The following is a 15,012-nucleotide window of genomic DNA, read 5'->3' on the forward strand; positions in this document are numbered from 1 at the left end:
GAGGTGGTCCTGAGGTTAGTTGGCCCATTATTGGTCATGTGAGTCACAGAATATGGTTTATATTCAGTGATGGGAGTTTCACCTGCTGGCCCCTGTAATGGTAATGACCCATGATTTTTTTCACACCTTGGCTCATGTGACAACTCGTACAATCAATAGTGGCTCAATGACCCCCCCCTGGACCACCTCCAAAGGTGACAGTCCCCACTAGGGCTTTATTACTTGGGACTCTCCACCAGTTGTTTTTGAACTAAAGAAGCTTCTTGGATAAGAGACGAAATGGCTCCAAAATCCTAAACAAGTCCAGCTGCCTCCTTTTCAAGCCATCATTCTGCATTTAATCATTAGTTATTATTAATCTCTGGTTCTTTTCCAGTGTTTCTTTGTTCTTTCTCCCTCCCCTCACCCCCAACCGGTCATGGCAAATGGCTGCCCTTCCCTGAGACTGGTTCTGCTGGAGGTTTCTTCCTGTTAAGAGGGAGTTTTTCCTTCCCACTGTCACCAACTGCCTGCTCATAGGGGGTCATCTGATTGTTGGGGTTTTCTCTGTACTTATAATATAAAGCACCTTGAGGTGACTGATTGTGATTTGTCACTATATAAATAAAACTGAATTCAATTCAATTTGAGAACATCTACCATTGTTATTTTGTTTTTTTTACTTTTCTCAATGTGATTAAGTATATCAACAGCATGAACAGGCCAAACAATACTGCAGCATGGGCATGTACTAATATCCAACTACACCAACATGGGAGCAAATTGAGGCACTTAAGTCCACCAATAATATAAAGATATTTAATGATAATTATATAAAACAAAAAGTAGCTGGTTTCCACTTCTCATATTCTAAGGATGTGACGTTTTGCACTCTTTTTGACATAAAAATGTGTTTTCACTGCTTTATTACATTTTAAAGTAAAAAACAACTGATTAATGAAATAAAAAATAAATACTAGCTGATCTATTTTCATCCTAATCATTTTTTTCCTTAACTCTCCACTCGGGATGGGTCAAGAAACTTGATTCCAGTGAGACAGGCCTGCACCTAACTACTGGTAAGTGCCTAGGCAGACAGTGCTGTTACGGGTTTTTATGAAACGTTAATTAATTTGACACAGATAATGTTTTCAAATTCCTAACTGACCCAGATAATGACAAAGCTGCCAGTGTCAGGCGATTATATTTGACATTGCTGTGTTTACATTCTGTGCTCTCCGGTCATGGCTGACAGGGAAGACTGATCACTTAGCATCAGTATTAAGAATTTCTTTAAATGCTACTAGAGCTCAGACAAGCAGCAGTTGCAGCTCCGTCGGTGGATAACAGTCAGCCTCTAAAATCACACACATGCTCAATAGCTAGATACGGGAACCCAGACAGGGCTGTCAGCATGTTTATCATGAAAGACTTTCACCTTTAATTACAGTACAGCCAAGCTGGTTTAGGAACAGTAACTGCTACAAACTTAGATAAGTCTCACCTTTCCTCAGCTGTCCTGACAAACAGAGATAACTCATTTTGTTTCTCTGGGTTTTTAAAATGTCTAACTGTCCAGAGATTACCAAAGCACTGGATCTCAGAGGCACGTTACTCTGCACACCTTCAAACCTGCTTAGTATGAAGTTTAGATGAAAAACTTCACTGGTTAGCATGCCAATGTGTAGCAAGAACTAGCCACTGATATGTCTTTATTTTAAGTATTGATAAGGAGCATCAGTGTTGATGTACCTTGGGTGGCACGTAGAACTCCAGCAGGAACCTTTCCCCTTCCTCCCTCTTTGCCTTCCTCAGTAGCAGACGGCACTTCTGCCACTGTGCAGCACCCATACAGTTTGTGTCATCAGCCACCATGTACCTCAGGGCTCCCTCTCTTTGGATTTCCAGCAGCTCAGCCTTGTGGCCCTGGGAACCCCGTGGAAGCCGCAGCTTTTGGGACCACTTCTCCCCTCCCCCAGCCTCCCCTCCTCCTCCCCCGTTAGCCTTCCTGGCCCCAGAGGGAGCATCAGGTTCGGGGGAGGCCCGTCTATGCCACATCTCCTTCACTCCGTCCACCACACACAGGCTCATGTTCCTCAGGGAGAAGCCCTTCTTGAAGCGAGCCTTTGGGTGACTGACTGACACATCCTCTGAACTGCGGGACTGTCCCAGAGCAGAGACCTTGTGGGTCGTCTGAGGGCCTCTGGAGGCAGTGGTACCACTGCCTCCCCCGTCTATCCCTCCCCCTCCACTGTCCATACTGTCCAAGGATTCACTTGAAGCCCCTGCGTCCTTGCGTCTCTGGTAGAGGTCGTGACCGTAGGACAGCGGGCAACCTTGGATTCCCAGGAAAGGAACAATGCTGTACTTTGCTGCCGCGTTGGAGCCGTCCTCCCCCGGAGACGATGCTTGGTTCTCTCGGGCCTGGGTCAGCGCTGCAGAGAAGCACTCTAAGAAATGTTGGGCAAAGTGCTGCGAGAAGCTGGCATCAGCACCTGGCGAGTCGTAGCAGGGATTCTCTGACAGAAAGCGCTGGAACTTGTCAGCGAAGTCTGCAGCAGAAGCTCGAGCGTGGAGCTCACAGAACTCTCGCCAGTCAGGCAGTGGGCACGAGGAGGAGAGCTCGGGGCTACCGGGCACCACCGCTCCGTTCATCACTGGGCCATGCCAACCCACCGAGGAGAGGCTGAAGGGGAGGAAGAGGAGCACAGAGTTAGTGCAGAAGCTATAAAAGGACTGCAGCATTTATTCATCTCCTGGCCTTGGATCTCACATACAACAGTTGTCGAACAGCCTGCATGTGTGATGGCACAAAGAAGAACATGAGGCAGACTGCAGACCAGCTTGTTTGTCATTACAATATTTACATCTTAATCACATGAAAATTTAGTAACTTTCTGTGAAATATTTACCAATAAAACATTACACTAAATTTACCCTTTTTTTTTTTGCACTTTCAAGTAAAAACAACATGTTTTCACATAAAAACCCATTCCAATCCAATCATTAGCATCATCCTGTCAAGCAAAATGTGCAACCTGAGACCAGTCCCCCAAACCTCAGTGTCACAACTGTCTTTTTGGATTAGTTCAGATATATTTTACATTTCATTCCTTTACTGAAAAAGTTAACTTAACTTCCAGACATCAGGTTCTCTGTGCGGGAAAAACATCCATCTCGAAAACTTTTTACCACCTTTGATACATTAAACCACTAGGCCAGAAATCAAAGGGATGTCATCCAAAAGGGAAACATCGTGTTCAAGTTAGAAGGCTCTGGGTTGAATTAGTGTATTTTTTTTTCCTTTTCTCACACCATTATTAATGTGCATGACATATGTGCTGCAGTGATGCAAATAATGAAAATCACAATGTTATAGGATATGTAGAACCAGCCTTTTTTTCCCCCATTTTTCTAACAGTTCCATTTCTTAATGGTTTATTAATTCTAAGAAGATATCTGATCTAAAAAACTATTTAAAATATCAACTTATACAAGATATAAACACCACCAAGTTTCTAAAAAGCTAGAAAATGACAAAAAAAAAAAAACTGAGTGTCCTCAGTGGCAGTCATAGCTTTGGTGCACAAACAGCCCCCTATTTCACTGTGTTGGGGCTTTATTCACTTTGACTTCAAATCCAGAATCTGTGACAGTCCAAGATTATGAGCAGGACTGACATGCCAGGAAGGGTTGAAGTCGCCATGTGAGCAGATTCAATGTGACAGCAGATCGAAAGGAAATGATCCAGAAAGCTCGGTCTCTATCACTCCCGAGCCTCGCCAATTGATCATTTGTGACACTCACTGAGATAATCTGAATAATCTGGAAGTGTGTTCTGTCAGAGCAGGTTAGCGCGGGTTTAAGTTCGACACAAACCAATCGCATGCCTCCGCTTTACATCCTGTGTATCTCACTCGCCGCCGCTTTTCTAAATAATGAGTATTTATGAGAGTTGCTCTGATCCACTCATCCTTGCATTCCTCTGCCCCCCAGCAGGTGTGTGTTTGCATGATTCAGTCCTCAGCACTGCCTCCCTCTCTGGCCCCAGCAATGCCAAAACGCATCACATCACTGCAAAAACTCTTAGCTACACAGTCAGAGTCATACCGTCTTTGTGTCAGTAGCAACTTCCAATGGCAGTTTTCACCTCCCTCCCCTCACCCCCCCCCCCCCCCCCCCCCCCTCACCCCCCGCCTCAGCACATGTGTGACTAACACAGCATTAGTAAAGAGTGCCAAACAATCAGACACATGTTGGTTTGATTATTTCTGTAAAGCACACAGATAAAAAGAAGTTAACATGTGAGTGGGCAAGGGGACGGCCAACGCTCCCTGAGCTGCGAAAGCTTCTCAGAGCTGCTGGGCTTCTCTTGGCAGTTGACTCACCGTAAGAGCTCAAATGTTTGCTTACTGAAATTGCACTCTTAAACCAAATCATGCATACATTTGCACTGCAGAGTTTCCTGGAATTTCTCTGGCAAGCTGCTTTGTTGTCATTTTCCAAAGCATCAGTGTGGGTTGTCTTTTCAGAAAGGATTAGCTCTCTCTCCACTGGAATGAAGTCTGACATGCATGTTCAACTACAAGCCAGTCGCTTTCTCTCATTTCTTCTCCTACAGATCTGAGACAAACAATATGCCAGATCAGAGAGAGGATATGATGAAGGGAGCCCGCTTAAGACCTGGTGTCAAAACTTTAGAGGAGTGCGATGATGGTTAGAGACACTTTAAAGTAAAGGAACAGCTCGGATTAACAAATATAAAAATACAAATCAGAAAAGTAAATGTTTTCTTTTCTGTGTGGATATCCCCAAATCTGTGGACATTTAACTTTCATTTTATTTCTTCACTTACTGCACAGGACTGCGTGGTTCAACGGACTCAGATTAAACCATTCTGATTGATTTTTTTCTCACCAGTGTTTGAATCGGTTACCTCTGTTTTCTTAAATGCTTATCCAGTTCATAGTGCAGCAGATAACATCACAGGGAAATGGTTCGCAGATCGATACAAGTGCCAAACTTGTTTACTTACTTTTTGATAAAGCCCATTAGCCATTTGAAAACTCAAAATGCAAGTTTTTAAGGTATAAATTTTACTCGCTTATAGTCAAAAGCATTAAAAATCAAGCATAAAGCCTGAGAAATTTACCCAGTGGTTGAAATTCTGTAATAAAACAGCTTTTTCCTAAGATGGAAATGACGGCCAAGTTGGAAATTTTTGAAAATTCAAGTGGCTAATGGGATTTTTCAAATGAATAGCTTCACAGGGACAAACATGCAAATTTGTTTCCACTTTATCTGCTGCACTATCTGTGTCACAGGCAGGCTGGAGCCAATCTCAGCTGCCACATAAGAGGCAGGATACAGCCTGGACAGGTCACCAGTCCATCACAGGGCTGACACAGACAAACATTCACACCTACAGCCAATTTCAAATCACCAATTAACCTAACATGCATGTCTTTAGGACAAAGCCAGAGTACTTGAGGGCAAACATGCAAACTCCACACAGAAAGGCCTCAGCTGGCCAGTGGATTTGAGCCCAGGACGTTCTTGCTCTGAGGCGACAGTGCTGACCACTGCACCACCAAGATGCCTGACTAGTGAGGAAAAATGGAAGAGTGGCACTTTCTCCCGGGTTAAATTACATCCTAGACCAAAACGCATACTAAAAGGTGCCAGACAGAGAGCTGGCAGACGGGTTTCATTTTGTGACTGTTCAGTTTCACAAACCAAAGCCACACTTGAAAAGGAGGGGGGGTAAAAAATCCTTTATGAACCTGAAAAGTGAACTTGCAAGTGGCTGATTGGAAATGTCAAAGAATGAAATCAACCACTCAAATTCAGACAGAAGGTAAAAATTGTTTGATGAGCAAATTCAAAGTACATCATTGACTACAGGTTGGAGAGGACAGGTTGGGTATTTATGTGGTTATGAAATTCAAATTATAATGGCATCTCCAGGATTTCACAGACAGTGTAGCTTTTGGAAAGAGCAGTGATAGCTCTAAGCCGAACCAAATTCATTTATCGCTCATTAACTCTTAACATATTAGAAAGAGAATTCAAACATGTGTAATAGACTTCTTGTCAAGTATAAAGGTTGATTTTCATACCAGAAAAGTACAAAGTGTGCACTTACAATACCTAATGACTCATTATAAAGCATTAGTAAATGTCTTATTAGCTATTCATGAATTTGTTCCAATGTTAAAAACTTTTATTAAGAGAAAGTTGCTAAATGTTGGGAAATAAAGGTAAAATCCCTTTCCACTCATTCATGAATCCATCACTTCATTCATCTAAACATCCATTCATTCATTCTTTCAAGCCACACAAGATTTAACCTGCTAATTACTGAGTGTTGTAATAGTTATCCCCCCCGCCCTGTGTGTGTGTGTGTGTGTGTGTGTGTGTGTGTGTGTGTGTGTGTGTGTGTGTGTGTGTGTGTGTGTGTGTGTGTGCGTTGCTGCTGCTGCTGCCAAGGCAAGGAAGTCAATATCCATTCAGCTATTTAAAAACCTGCACCGGGCCAACTTTCCACTCATTCAGCAGAAAAACAACAACACACTGCGAGGTGCGATTCTCATACTCCTGCCCTTCTGTAAAGATGAGGATGTGCCTCTCTCAAGGATACTGAAATGACTGTATATACACACACACACACACACACTCAGTCATCGAGTCAGCATGAAACTCAAGCCATGAGACGCTGGAGGAAGTGGACGGCATTATGGTTTTCCGAGGCTCAGCAAACTGAAGCAGACTACATATTGGAAAGACACACAAGGATATAGAGTTTAAACAGCAAAAGCAGAGTGATGCAGGGGGAGGGAGGTGATGCAGTGTGAAGGAGAGGAGGCCATGGTGGAAAGTTGATGTGTGTATTTACTTAAAAATTGTACATAAGTGTGGGGTTTTTGGAACACATTTTTTTTACTTTATAATTAACCTGAACTAGAGGGAAATGATCAGCAATTTTTCCCATTACATTTGCTTGACAGATGAAGTTCAGGTAGTTTAAGTTTTATAAAATACAACACATTAAAATTAAACTAGAACCTGTAAGTGAATACATTTTGCGCTGGCCATTTTGCATATGCAGGCCCATAGTTATTATCTTCTAACCCTGCTTTTGATGGCTACTCGACCAGCAAATCATAATAGACGACCAAAAACACCTACTTGTACTGGATTTTTGAGAATTGTTAAGATTGGGCTGATATTTAAAGCAATAAACTGTCTGATAGCGCTAGAACACTCTTTCAGCCCTTATTCACACTGTGAGCATCTGTGACCATTTAGCCAGCTCAGAATTAATGTGGCATAGCAGATAAACGTTGGCCACAGTCGTTGGCAAATGCAGTGTGCTAATAGAGCAATACTCAACAAGATGGTTATTAAGCAGTACCAGTGCTGATGTACTGGTGGATCCCTAGTGAGATCCATGGATTTGTTATGGGGAACTGGGCAAAAATTCTGAAAACACAATCGTACCTGTTTTATTTAAGTACTGTAGACACTGTAGATAAAAAGGTATTCCACCACCATGTCACTGATTTAAAACAACTTTTTTATATATATTTATAAAGGAGTTTATGTTTAAGAACACGGAGTCATCATTTTTTATTTATTCTTTTTTTTTTTTTTACCATGGTATCATATTGGGTATTGAGATCATCGTAATTATACTGCTATTAGTACGGACTTCTAAATTTATGGTATTGTCTGTTTTGCTCCACTGGCCCTGTTCACCTTGGGTAAGCGAGCACAATGTAAGGTCTTGTAGTGCATTCCAGCTGAAGTCGGAAGTCAGGATTTCAAAGTTCCCAGTTAAAATTTTCAACTGTAATGACCCATCAAGCTGGATTTCCAGCTCAGAAAGTCAGAGCAGCCAACCAACCCTGACTTAACAATCCCAGATGGCGGCAATGAACGTAAACATTAGTAAAAAACTGTAAAAAAAATTTCATCTGTACAGCCACTGTTATTTGTGACTCCCTAAATGAGCCTTGCGCAGGTCATTGACCAGGCTCTATCCATGGATGTGCTGCAGTGGTGTTTTGTTAGTGATGCATGAATGGCTCCACTTTGTTAAGGAGGAAAACAAATCCTGTTTTTCCTTGCTTTTCTGACTTTACTATTGGAACGAGCTCAGCTCAAGAGTTAAATGGCTGACTTCTGAGCTAAATGGAATCCCTCTTTTCCCCAAAAAGTCTAATCTTTTCAAACTGTTACATCTCTGTCTGTACAATCATTCAATCTCTGAACGTCTGTACTGACATAACATTAAAATGTCAGTAAAAGCCGACATGATTGTACACAACCGGCCGAAATGACACCAGAGCGGCAGCTTGCAACAGCAGACGTCACTTTGTCATACAGTGCCGTTCGCCAAGAGGAGGACTGTGAGTATAATGGGGCCCTGGGGGAGTCACTGAAGGTATCTCCTACAAGTGCTGAACGGGGTTTTATTCATGAATACAGTAAGTGAGAACCATCAGCAGTGAGGTCCTGATTAAACTTTCCACATCTGCGAGTCTGTTAGTGTTGACTTGGGTCGGAGAGACATAAGCAGAGGGTAAGTGCGAGCAATTTTTTGTGACCATGTAGAATCATCAGCGGAGATAACAATGCACAGTCTACACATGCTCCTGAGATAGCAGACTTTAAAGAAGTATAACGGGTATAATCAAGGTGTAAGGCTGAGCGGTGGCAACACAACATATCTATGGTCAGAAGTGCAGTGCTGTCTCCTCATGGCTATAATTAATTCATGAAATAATAAAGTGAATCACAAATTTTAGAAGCTTTTTCAGACAACCGCAGTGGTTGTGTCACGCCAACAGTGATGTCATCACCGCCCCTTCGCGCGCCAGACTTACTGCAATAATTTCCTGAACTGTAGATTTTGCCACTCAAACAAAACCTTCACATCAGCACTAGTAAAGGAATAGAAAAGCAGAAAAAAAGTCAAAACTGAAAACAAAGAAATCCCACAGTTTTTTTTTTGTTTTTTCTAGTTTTCTCCAAAAAGTGTCACCTTTGCAAGCACCTCTTCGTATAATCCGGGGAATCTCTGAGCTCCTTTACTGATGCAGCATTGAAATGGTGGCAAAAACTGACACAAACGAACACTCGGGCCTTTGGTGCGATGTGCGCCAGGCTACAAAAATTGAGAAACTGGCATTTTTGACATAATTTTTTTGGTGCACAGCACTGTTTTTGGAGGACGAGCATTTAATGGCCGCATGTTGGTCTGGGATGTATGTGAAGATTTTATGCGGCATTTTAGCTGCTAAATATTCCACTACTTAAAGCAGCAAGTCACTAACTTTGTCTGCTGTTTAAACCAAAGAAAAATTCTGTAGGTTCATCACAACAAGAAAACTTCTTCACACTGTCACATTGTACTTTAATTCAAAAGGCCTCAAATTTATCGTGGAATATTTGCATGTTGTTAAACTGGCATTTTTACCTAAGTAAAGGACCTGAATACTTGTTCCACCACTCGAAGGGGGCATATGTTTGCTCCACAGGCCAGCTGCTAAAACAATCAGTGATGTGTGGAGGTGGAGGAGACAAAGGAAGCATAAAGAAAGGGAGACAAACTGCAGGACAAGGGGAAGCAGAGGCACCATGTAGTTTCTCACATTGCTACAACTCCCCTTGGATTTTTTCAGCTCTGATGCTTTGGAAGCAAAAGAAATAAAGCAGACTAAAGGGGAGTCGTGGGGAATCTAAAAATGTTCACCTCCATCCTTGAGGCTTTAAAATGCCGTTTCCTTCCTGTATCTCTTCCCTATCTGTTGTAAAAATCTACCACTACTGGTCACCCACCACCTCCTCCTGCTGGTTCTTTCCCCAGGGGAGGAGGCAGATATCTCTGTCAGATGGCTGGGAGTTCTGTCTGTAACTGTAAACTGACTCTGGAGGAGACTGGAGAGAGATTACTACGCAGGGAGAAGTGATCAGCTACAGCCTGCAAAACACATTGTACAAGATCCGTTCACTTAGTGTACCTTGCAGAGCTCTCACAGGACTGAACTGAGCAGAGCCAGGAATTACATATGCCTGATTAATACTGTGGTGTTTTGGGGAGTAATATAGAGCTACTGAGAAAATGATACTGTAGCTAAGCATACCGGATGCACGTGGATTTTTATTTATGTAGCTGTGTCTACTTCTGTGCACTTGCAGTCTGATAGACTTCTGTGTCCTATATGCTGCAAGCAGCCACATGCCAGGAGCACAGCCTCTGTGACTGGCTGATGAGGATGATTGGTGATGTTGTGCTCTCACCCCAGGGAGTTTGGGCCTAGACATGTTTTCTAAGATTAGCCTGCTACACAGGACAGCACACAGCTAGCAGCACACTCAGTACAGTACAGTGATGTAGACACACACACACACACACACACACACACACACCTTCAACGCTCTGAATTCATTAAAAATGTGTTCTAATATAAGATGGAAATATAACAGGGCTTTAAAATGGACAAGGGATATTTAAGAACACTTAAATATATACTCTAAATGTATACTCTTTATGTGTTTATGCCCTGTTTATGCACATTTATTTTGCATTATTTTGCATATTATTCATACACTTTTCATACAAAGCATTCAGGTAAAACAAAGTCACGGGCCACTTTAAGTGCACCTTGCTATTACTGGGTTGGACTTCCTTTTGCCTTCTTCGTTGCAACAAGACTGTGGTCATAAAGGGATGGACATGGTCAGCAACAATACCCAACTAGGCTGTGGTGTTTAAACAATGCATGTTGTTTACACCAAATTCTGATCCTACCATCTGAATATTGCAAACCAGGCAACATTTTTCCAACCTTCTGTTGTCCAACTTTGGTGAGCCCGTGTGAAGCAACTATAGCGGAGAGAATACACATTTTGAAAAGGTCCCCTTTAATAAAAAGGATTGAGTCAAGGTAAAGTAATACCAACAGAATAATGGCTTACACTGGGAAGCAAACCAACTTTTTTTTGGACCTTGTATTAGTGTTATTTATATATCTTGGTATTTATTCACACAAACCAGGACACTATATGGTTGAAGAAGCTGTTCTATATTTTTAACGCCATATGAACATTGGCTTAAAATATGTGTCTGCCATTTATGTGATATAACTTAAAAACCATATAAGAAACAAAACAAAAATCACCTTAAGAGTTAAAACAACCAACTGATTTTGGGCAATGTTAACCAGTCTGTACTAATGCCTTTCACCATTTTAAATTCATTTTAAGTCGTGTTGGTACTATGAATGTAAATCAGCTGACAAACCCACACACATGAATGTTAAAAACTGGTACTGATTACTCCACATAGTCCCTTTGAATAAACACATTAATGAAAACATATTAATAACCATCACTAAAACAAAAATTAAGGTTTCGTTTGCAGCAGAAACATGCCGCAGAATAAACAGGATGCCTCGTTTGTTTTGTTGCTTCACGCTGACAGGAGAGAAGCAGACACACAGGAGGAAAGTCACACTGATAAAAAACGGACTCACCTACGGAAGACACAATACAGATTATTACAGTAGACTTCCAGGTGTGTGTAGGAGTAAAGATAGCAAAAAAGAAAGAAGGGTACTATGCACTCCAGATTTGCCACTGGATAAAAAGAAAGGATGATGGAAATGGAGGGAAAACCAGGAGAGATGTAGACACAAGATAAAAAAAAAAAATAAATTTATATATATATATATATATATCCCAGGAGGGAGAGACTGGAGATAGAGAGGTATGATGAGGGAAGGGGATTAGATGTTGTAGTAAGAGAAAGAGCAGAAATAGAGGTCAGCCGTGATAGACCCCGGCCTTCAACTGCTTTTAGATCTGTTCACTTCAGAGGAGCTGGTCAATGACCTTTAACCTAAGCACTGATAACCTCATTGCTCTCCAAAGCTCCTGAATGTTGTCGGGAAGCATTTCTGCCCTGTGACACAGGACCACCGCAGAGGAGAGCGTCTATGTTAACTGGGAGACTGCATGGGTGACGGCACACAGACAGACATTATGAAAGCTATACAGCTTTGATCCAGACACTGATATGCCCAGCTGCATAGAGCTGTCTGTGCAAGCCTGTGTACGCTTAGGCATACAGATACAACCGAAGATAAGAAGCCAGACGTGATAGAGACCGAGCATTCCTGAGAACCAAATCACCAAACTGTAACTGCACACAAATAAACTAAGCCGGTTCACCTGTGAGATTTTTTTCAGACACTTCTAATGATATAGATATGGCCTCATCGCACAGATATTAAACACATAAATTAGCGTGTCCTCTACAGGCAGACTGTCCTCTCTCTCTCCCCTACTCTCGCTCACTCTCTCTCTCATGCTTCCTCTGGCAAGCAGTGACAATGTAAATGTTGAGTGAGCTCAAGCATCCATATGGCAGCCAGTGATAAAGGACGAAGTGTGTGGGAGATGCACATTGCACGACTGACTTCCATTTCCTGTCTCTCACCCACCAGGTCTAACTAATTTCACAGATGACCACAGGCCTCTCACAAAGAAGCACACAGAAGGAGAAATACTGTACAACCTGTGTGAGCATCAAGTCTTTCAGCTGCTGGACTGGATGGGCTTTTAATTTGTGGTGAAGCTGATGTAAAAGACAGCATGATGGTTGTACCAACAGGGGTTGGAGACAGACGCTTATATGAAGCGGGTAAAATAAGTATGGAATACGTCACTAATTGTTGAAGTAAATATATTTCTAAAGGTATTATTGACATTAAAATTTTCAGCGGACGTCGGTAACAATCCGTCCAATCCACACATGCAAAGAAATCAAACCACAGATGTCCATAAATTATGTGTAATAAGAAATGACAGGGGAAGTATTGAACGCGCTTACTGGAATTTATTTAATACTTCGGACTTTGTGATGACAGCTTCAAGATGCCTCCTGTATGGAGAAACTGGTCACATGCTTTTGGCCCATTCTTCCACACAAACACTGAAATCCTGAAGCTTCCACACACTCCTATGAACTCTGAGCTTTAGTTCCTTCCATAGATTTTCAATTGGATTCAGGTCAGGTGATTGGCTGGGCCATTCTAGCAGCTTTATTGCCTTTCTCTGAAACCAGTTGAGATTTTCCTTTGTTGTGTGTTTGGGATCATTATCTTCCTAAAACGTCCACCCTCGTTTCATCTTCATCATCCCGGTAGACGGCAGCAGAGTCTCCGTACATTTTTCCATCCATCCTTCAATTATATGAAGCATGCCAATGCCATATGCTGAAAAACAGCCCTTACATGGTGAGCGTGCATACAGGCCAAGGCCGTTGATTGCATTATTTCTTTTCTTTGAAATGTTTGTACCTGCTGATTCCAGGCCTTTCTGTAGCTCTCCACAGGTGGTCCTTGGCTCTTCTGATAATTCTTTACACTCCTCTGTCTGAAATCTTGCAGGGAGCACATGGTTGTGGCCAGTTTATGGTGAAATGATTGTGGCCCCAACAGGGCTGACTGGAACTTTCAGTAGTTTAGAAACTCTTCTGTAACCAACGCCATCAACATGTTTTGCAACAGTAAGACTGCACCAGTCTTGCAAGAGCTCACTACGTTTTACCCATCATGAGATGTTTCTCAGGTGCCATCTTGGTAATGAGACACCTTTTTAATAGGCCAGCAGTTGGGACTAAACCAGCTGATATTAATTTGCACTAAGTGGCAGGATTGCTTTCTAATTACTGATAGATTTCAGCTGCTGTCTTGACTTTCCTTGCCTTTTTGCACCTCCCTCAATACTTTTCCCTGTCATTTCTTATTATTATGCATAACTTAATTTATGGACATCTATGGTTTGATTTCATTGCATGTGTGGATTGGATGCATCGTTACTAACATCTGCTGCAGATTTCGTGTCAACAGAACCTTTAGAGATATATTTACTTAGAAAATTGGTGACGTGTTTAATGCATTACCTGCTGTAGATCTGTGTGACTTTGTGGCTAACTTCAGTGGTGGATTAGTCATTGCTATTTACACTTACTATTTTATTTATCAAGTCATCGTATTTCAGGTTTGAAAATGTGCATGCCTTAATTTATCTTAAATGATGTGAAGCAAAAACACATTTAAAGTTGAAACTGAAAATTTAGATCTGCACAGAAATCTAATTTTCAATAATGATCAATCTGTCAGTTATTTTTTATCATTTGTGTGCCTGTGTGGGTTTCCTCTAGAGGCTCTGGTTTCCTCCCACAGTCCAAAGGCATGTGGCTTAAGATAACTGTAGATGCGAATGCTAGTGTGGCCGTCATCTGTGCCCTGTAATGGACTTGCATTCTGTTTTACCGCACCCACTTCACCCAGCGCCAAAATGTAACCCATCACCCCGCAAGAATATTACAGGTTTCTCCTAGTATCAGATATACTCATTGACCATGCTATTAGGTACACGTGTTCAACTGCTCATTAATGCAAATATCTAATCAGCCACTCACACAGCAGCAAATCACTGTATTTAGGCACGTAGATGTAGTGAAGGTGAGCTGCTGAAGTTCAAACTGAGCATCAGAATGGGGAAAAAAAGGTGATTTAAGCGACTTTGAATGTGGTTGCTGGTGGCAGACGGGTTGGTCTGAGTATTTCAGAAACTGCTGATCTACTGGGATTACAATCAAGGTATGCGGAAGAGCATCTCTGAATGCAAAACACATTAAACCTTGAAGCAGATGGGCCACACCAGCAGAAGAACAGGAAACTGAGGCTGCATTTTGCACAGGGTGGCTAAAACTGGAAAGCAAATATTGGAAAAGCATTGCCTGGTCTGATGAATCTCGATTTCTGTTGCAACATTCGAGTGGCAGGGTTTGATGTAAACAACATGAAAGCATGGATCCATCCAGCCATGCATGAGAAATTTTGTCTATCTGATTGCACGAGTGTAGTGCAGTGCAGAATAAATAGCAAAACTTAAGAGACATACCATCACGTGTGAAAGTTTTAGTGTTTAGCTTTATCCCGTAAATATTATCAGAAC

The 15,012-nt window shown here is 42.0% G+C and overlaps 1 protein-coding gene across 1 annotated transcript in view; it reads right to left on the reverse strand.

Moving 5' to 3' along the window:
* The window catches only part of sh2b2 (SH2B adaptor protein 2), a 28,275-nt gene that overhangs the window by 11,554 nt on the left and 1,709 nt on the right, over positions 1 to 15,012 (reverse strand). Inside the window, exon 2 of the mRNA XM_030745308.1 lies at positions 1,732 to 2,665. Within this exon, the coding sequence (XP_030601168.1) occupies positions 1,732 to 2,634 (903 nt within the window). The 5' untranslated portion in view covers positions 2,635 to 2,665. The remainder of the gene's footprint in view (positions 1 to 1,731; positions 2,666 to 15,012) is intronic.

This window comes from Archocentrus centrarchus, chromosome 13, assembly GCF_007364275.1.
Source record: "Archocentrus centrarchus isolate MPI-CPG fArcCen1 chromosome 13, fArcCen1, whole genome shotgun sequence".
NCBI lineage: Eukaryota > Metazoa > Chordata > Actinopteri > Cichliformes > Cichlidae > Archocentrus > Archocentrus centrarchus.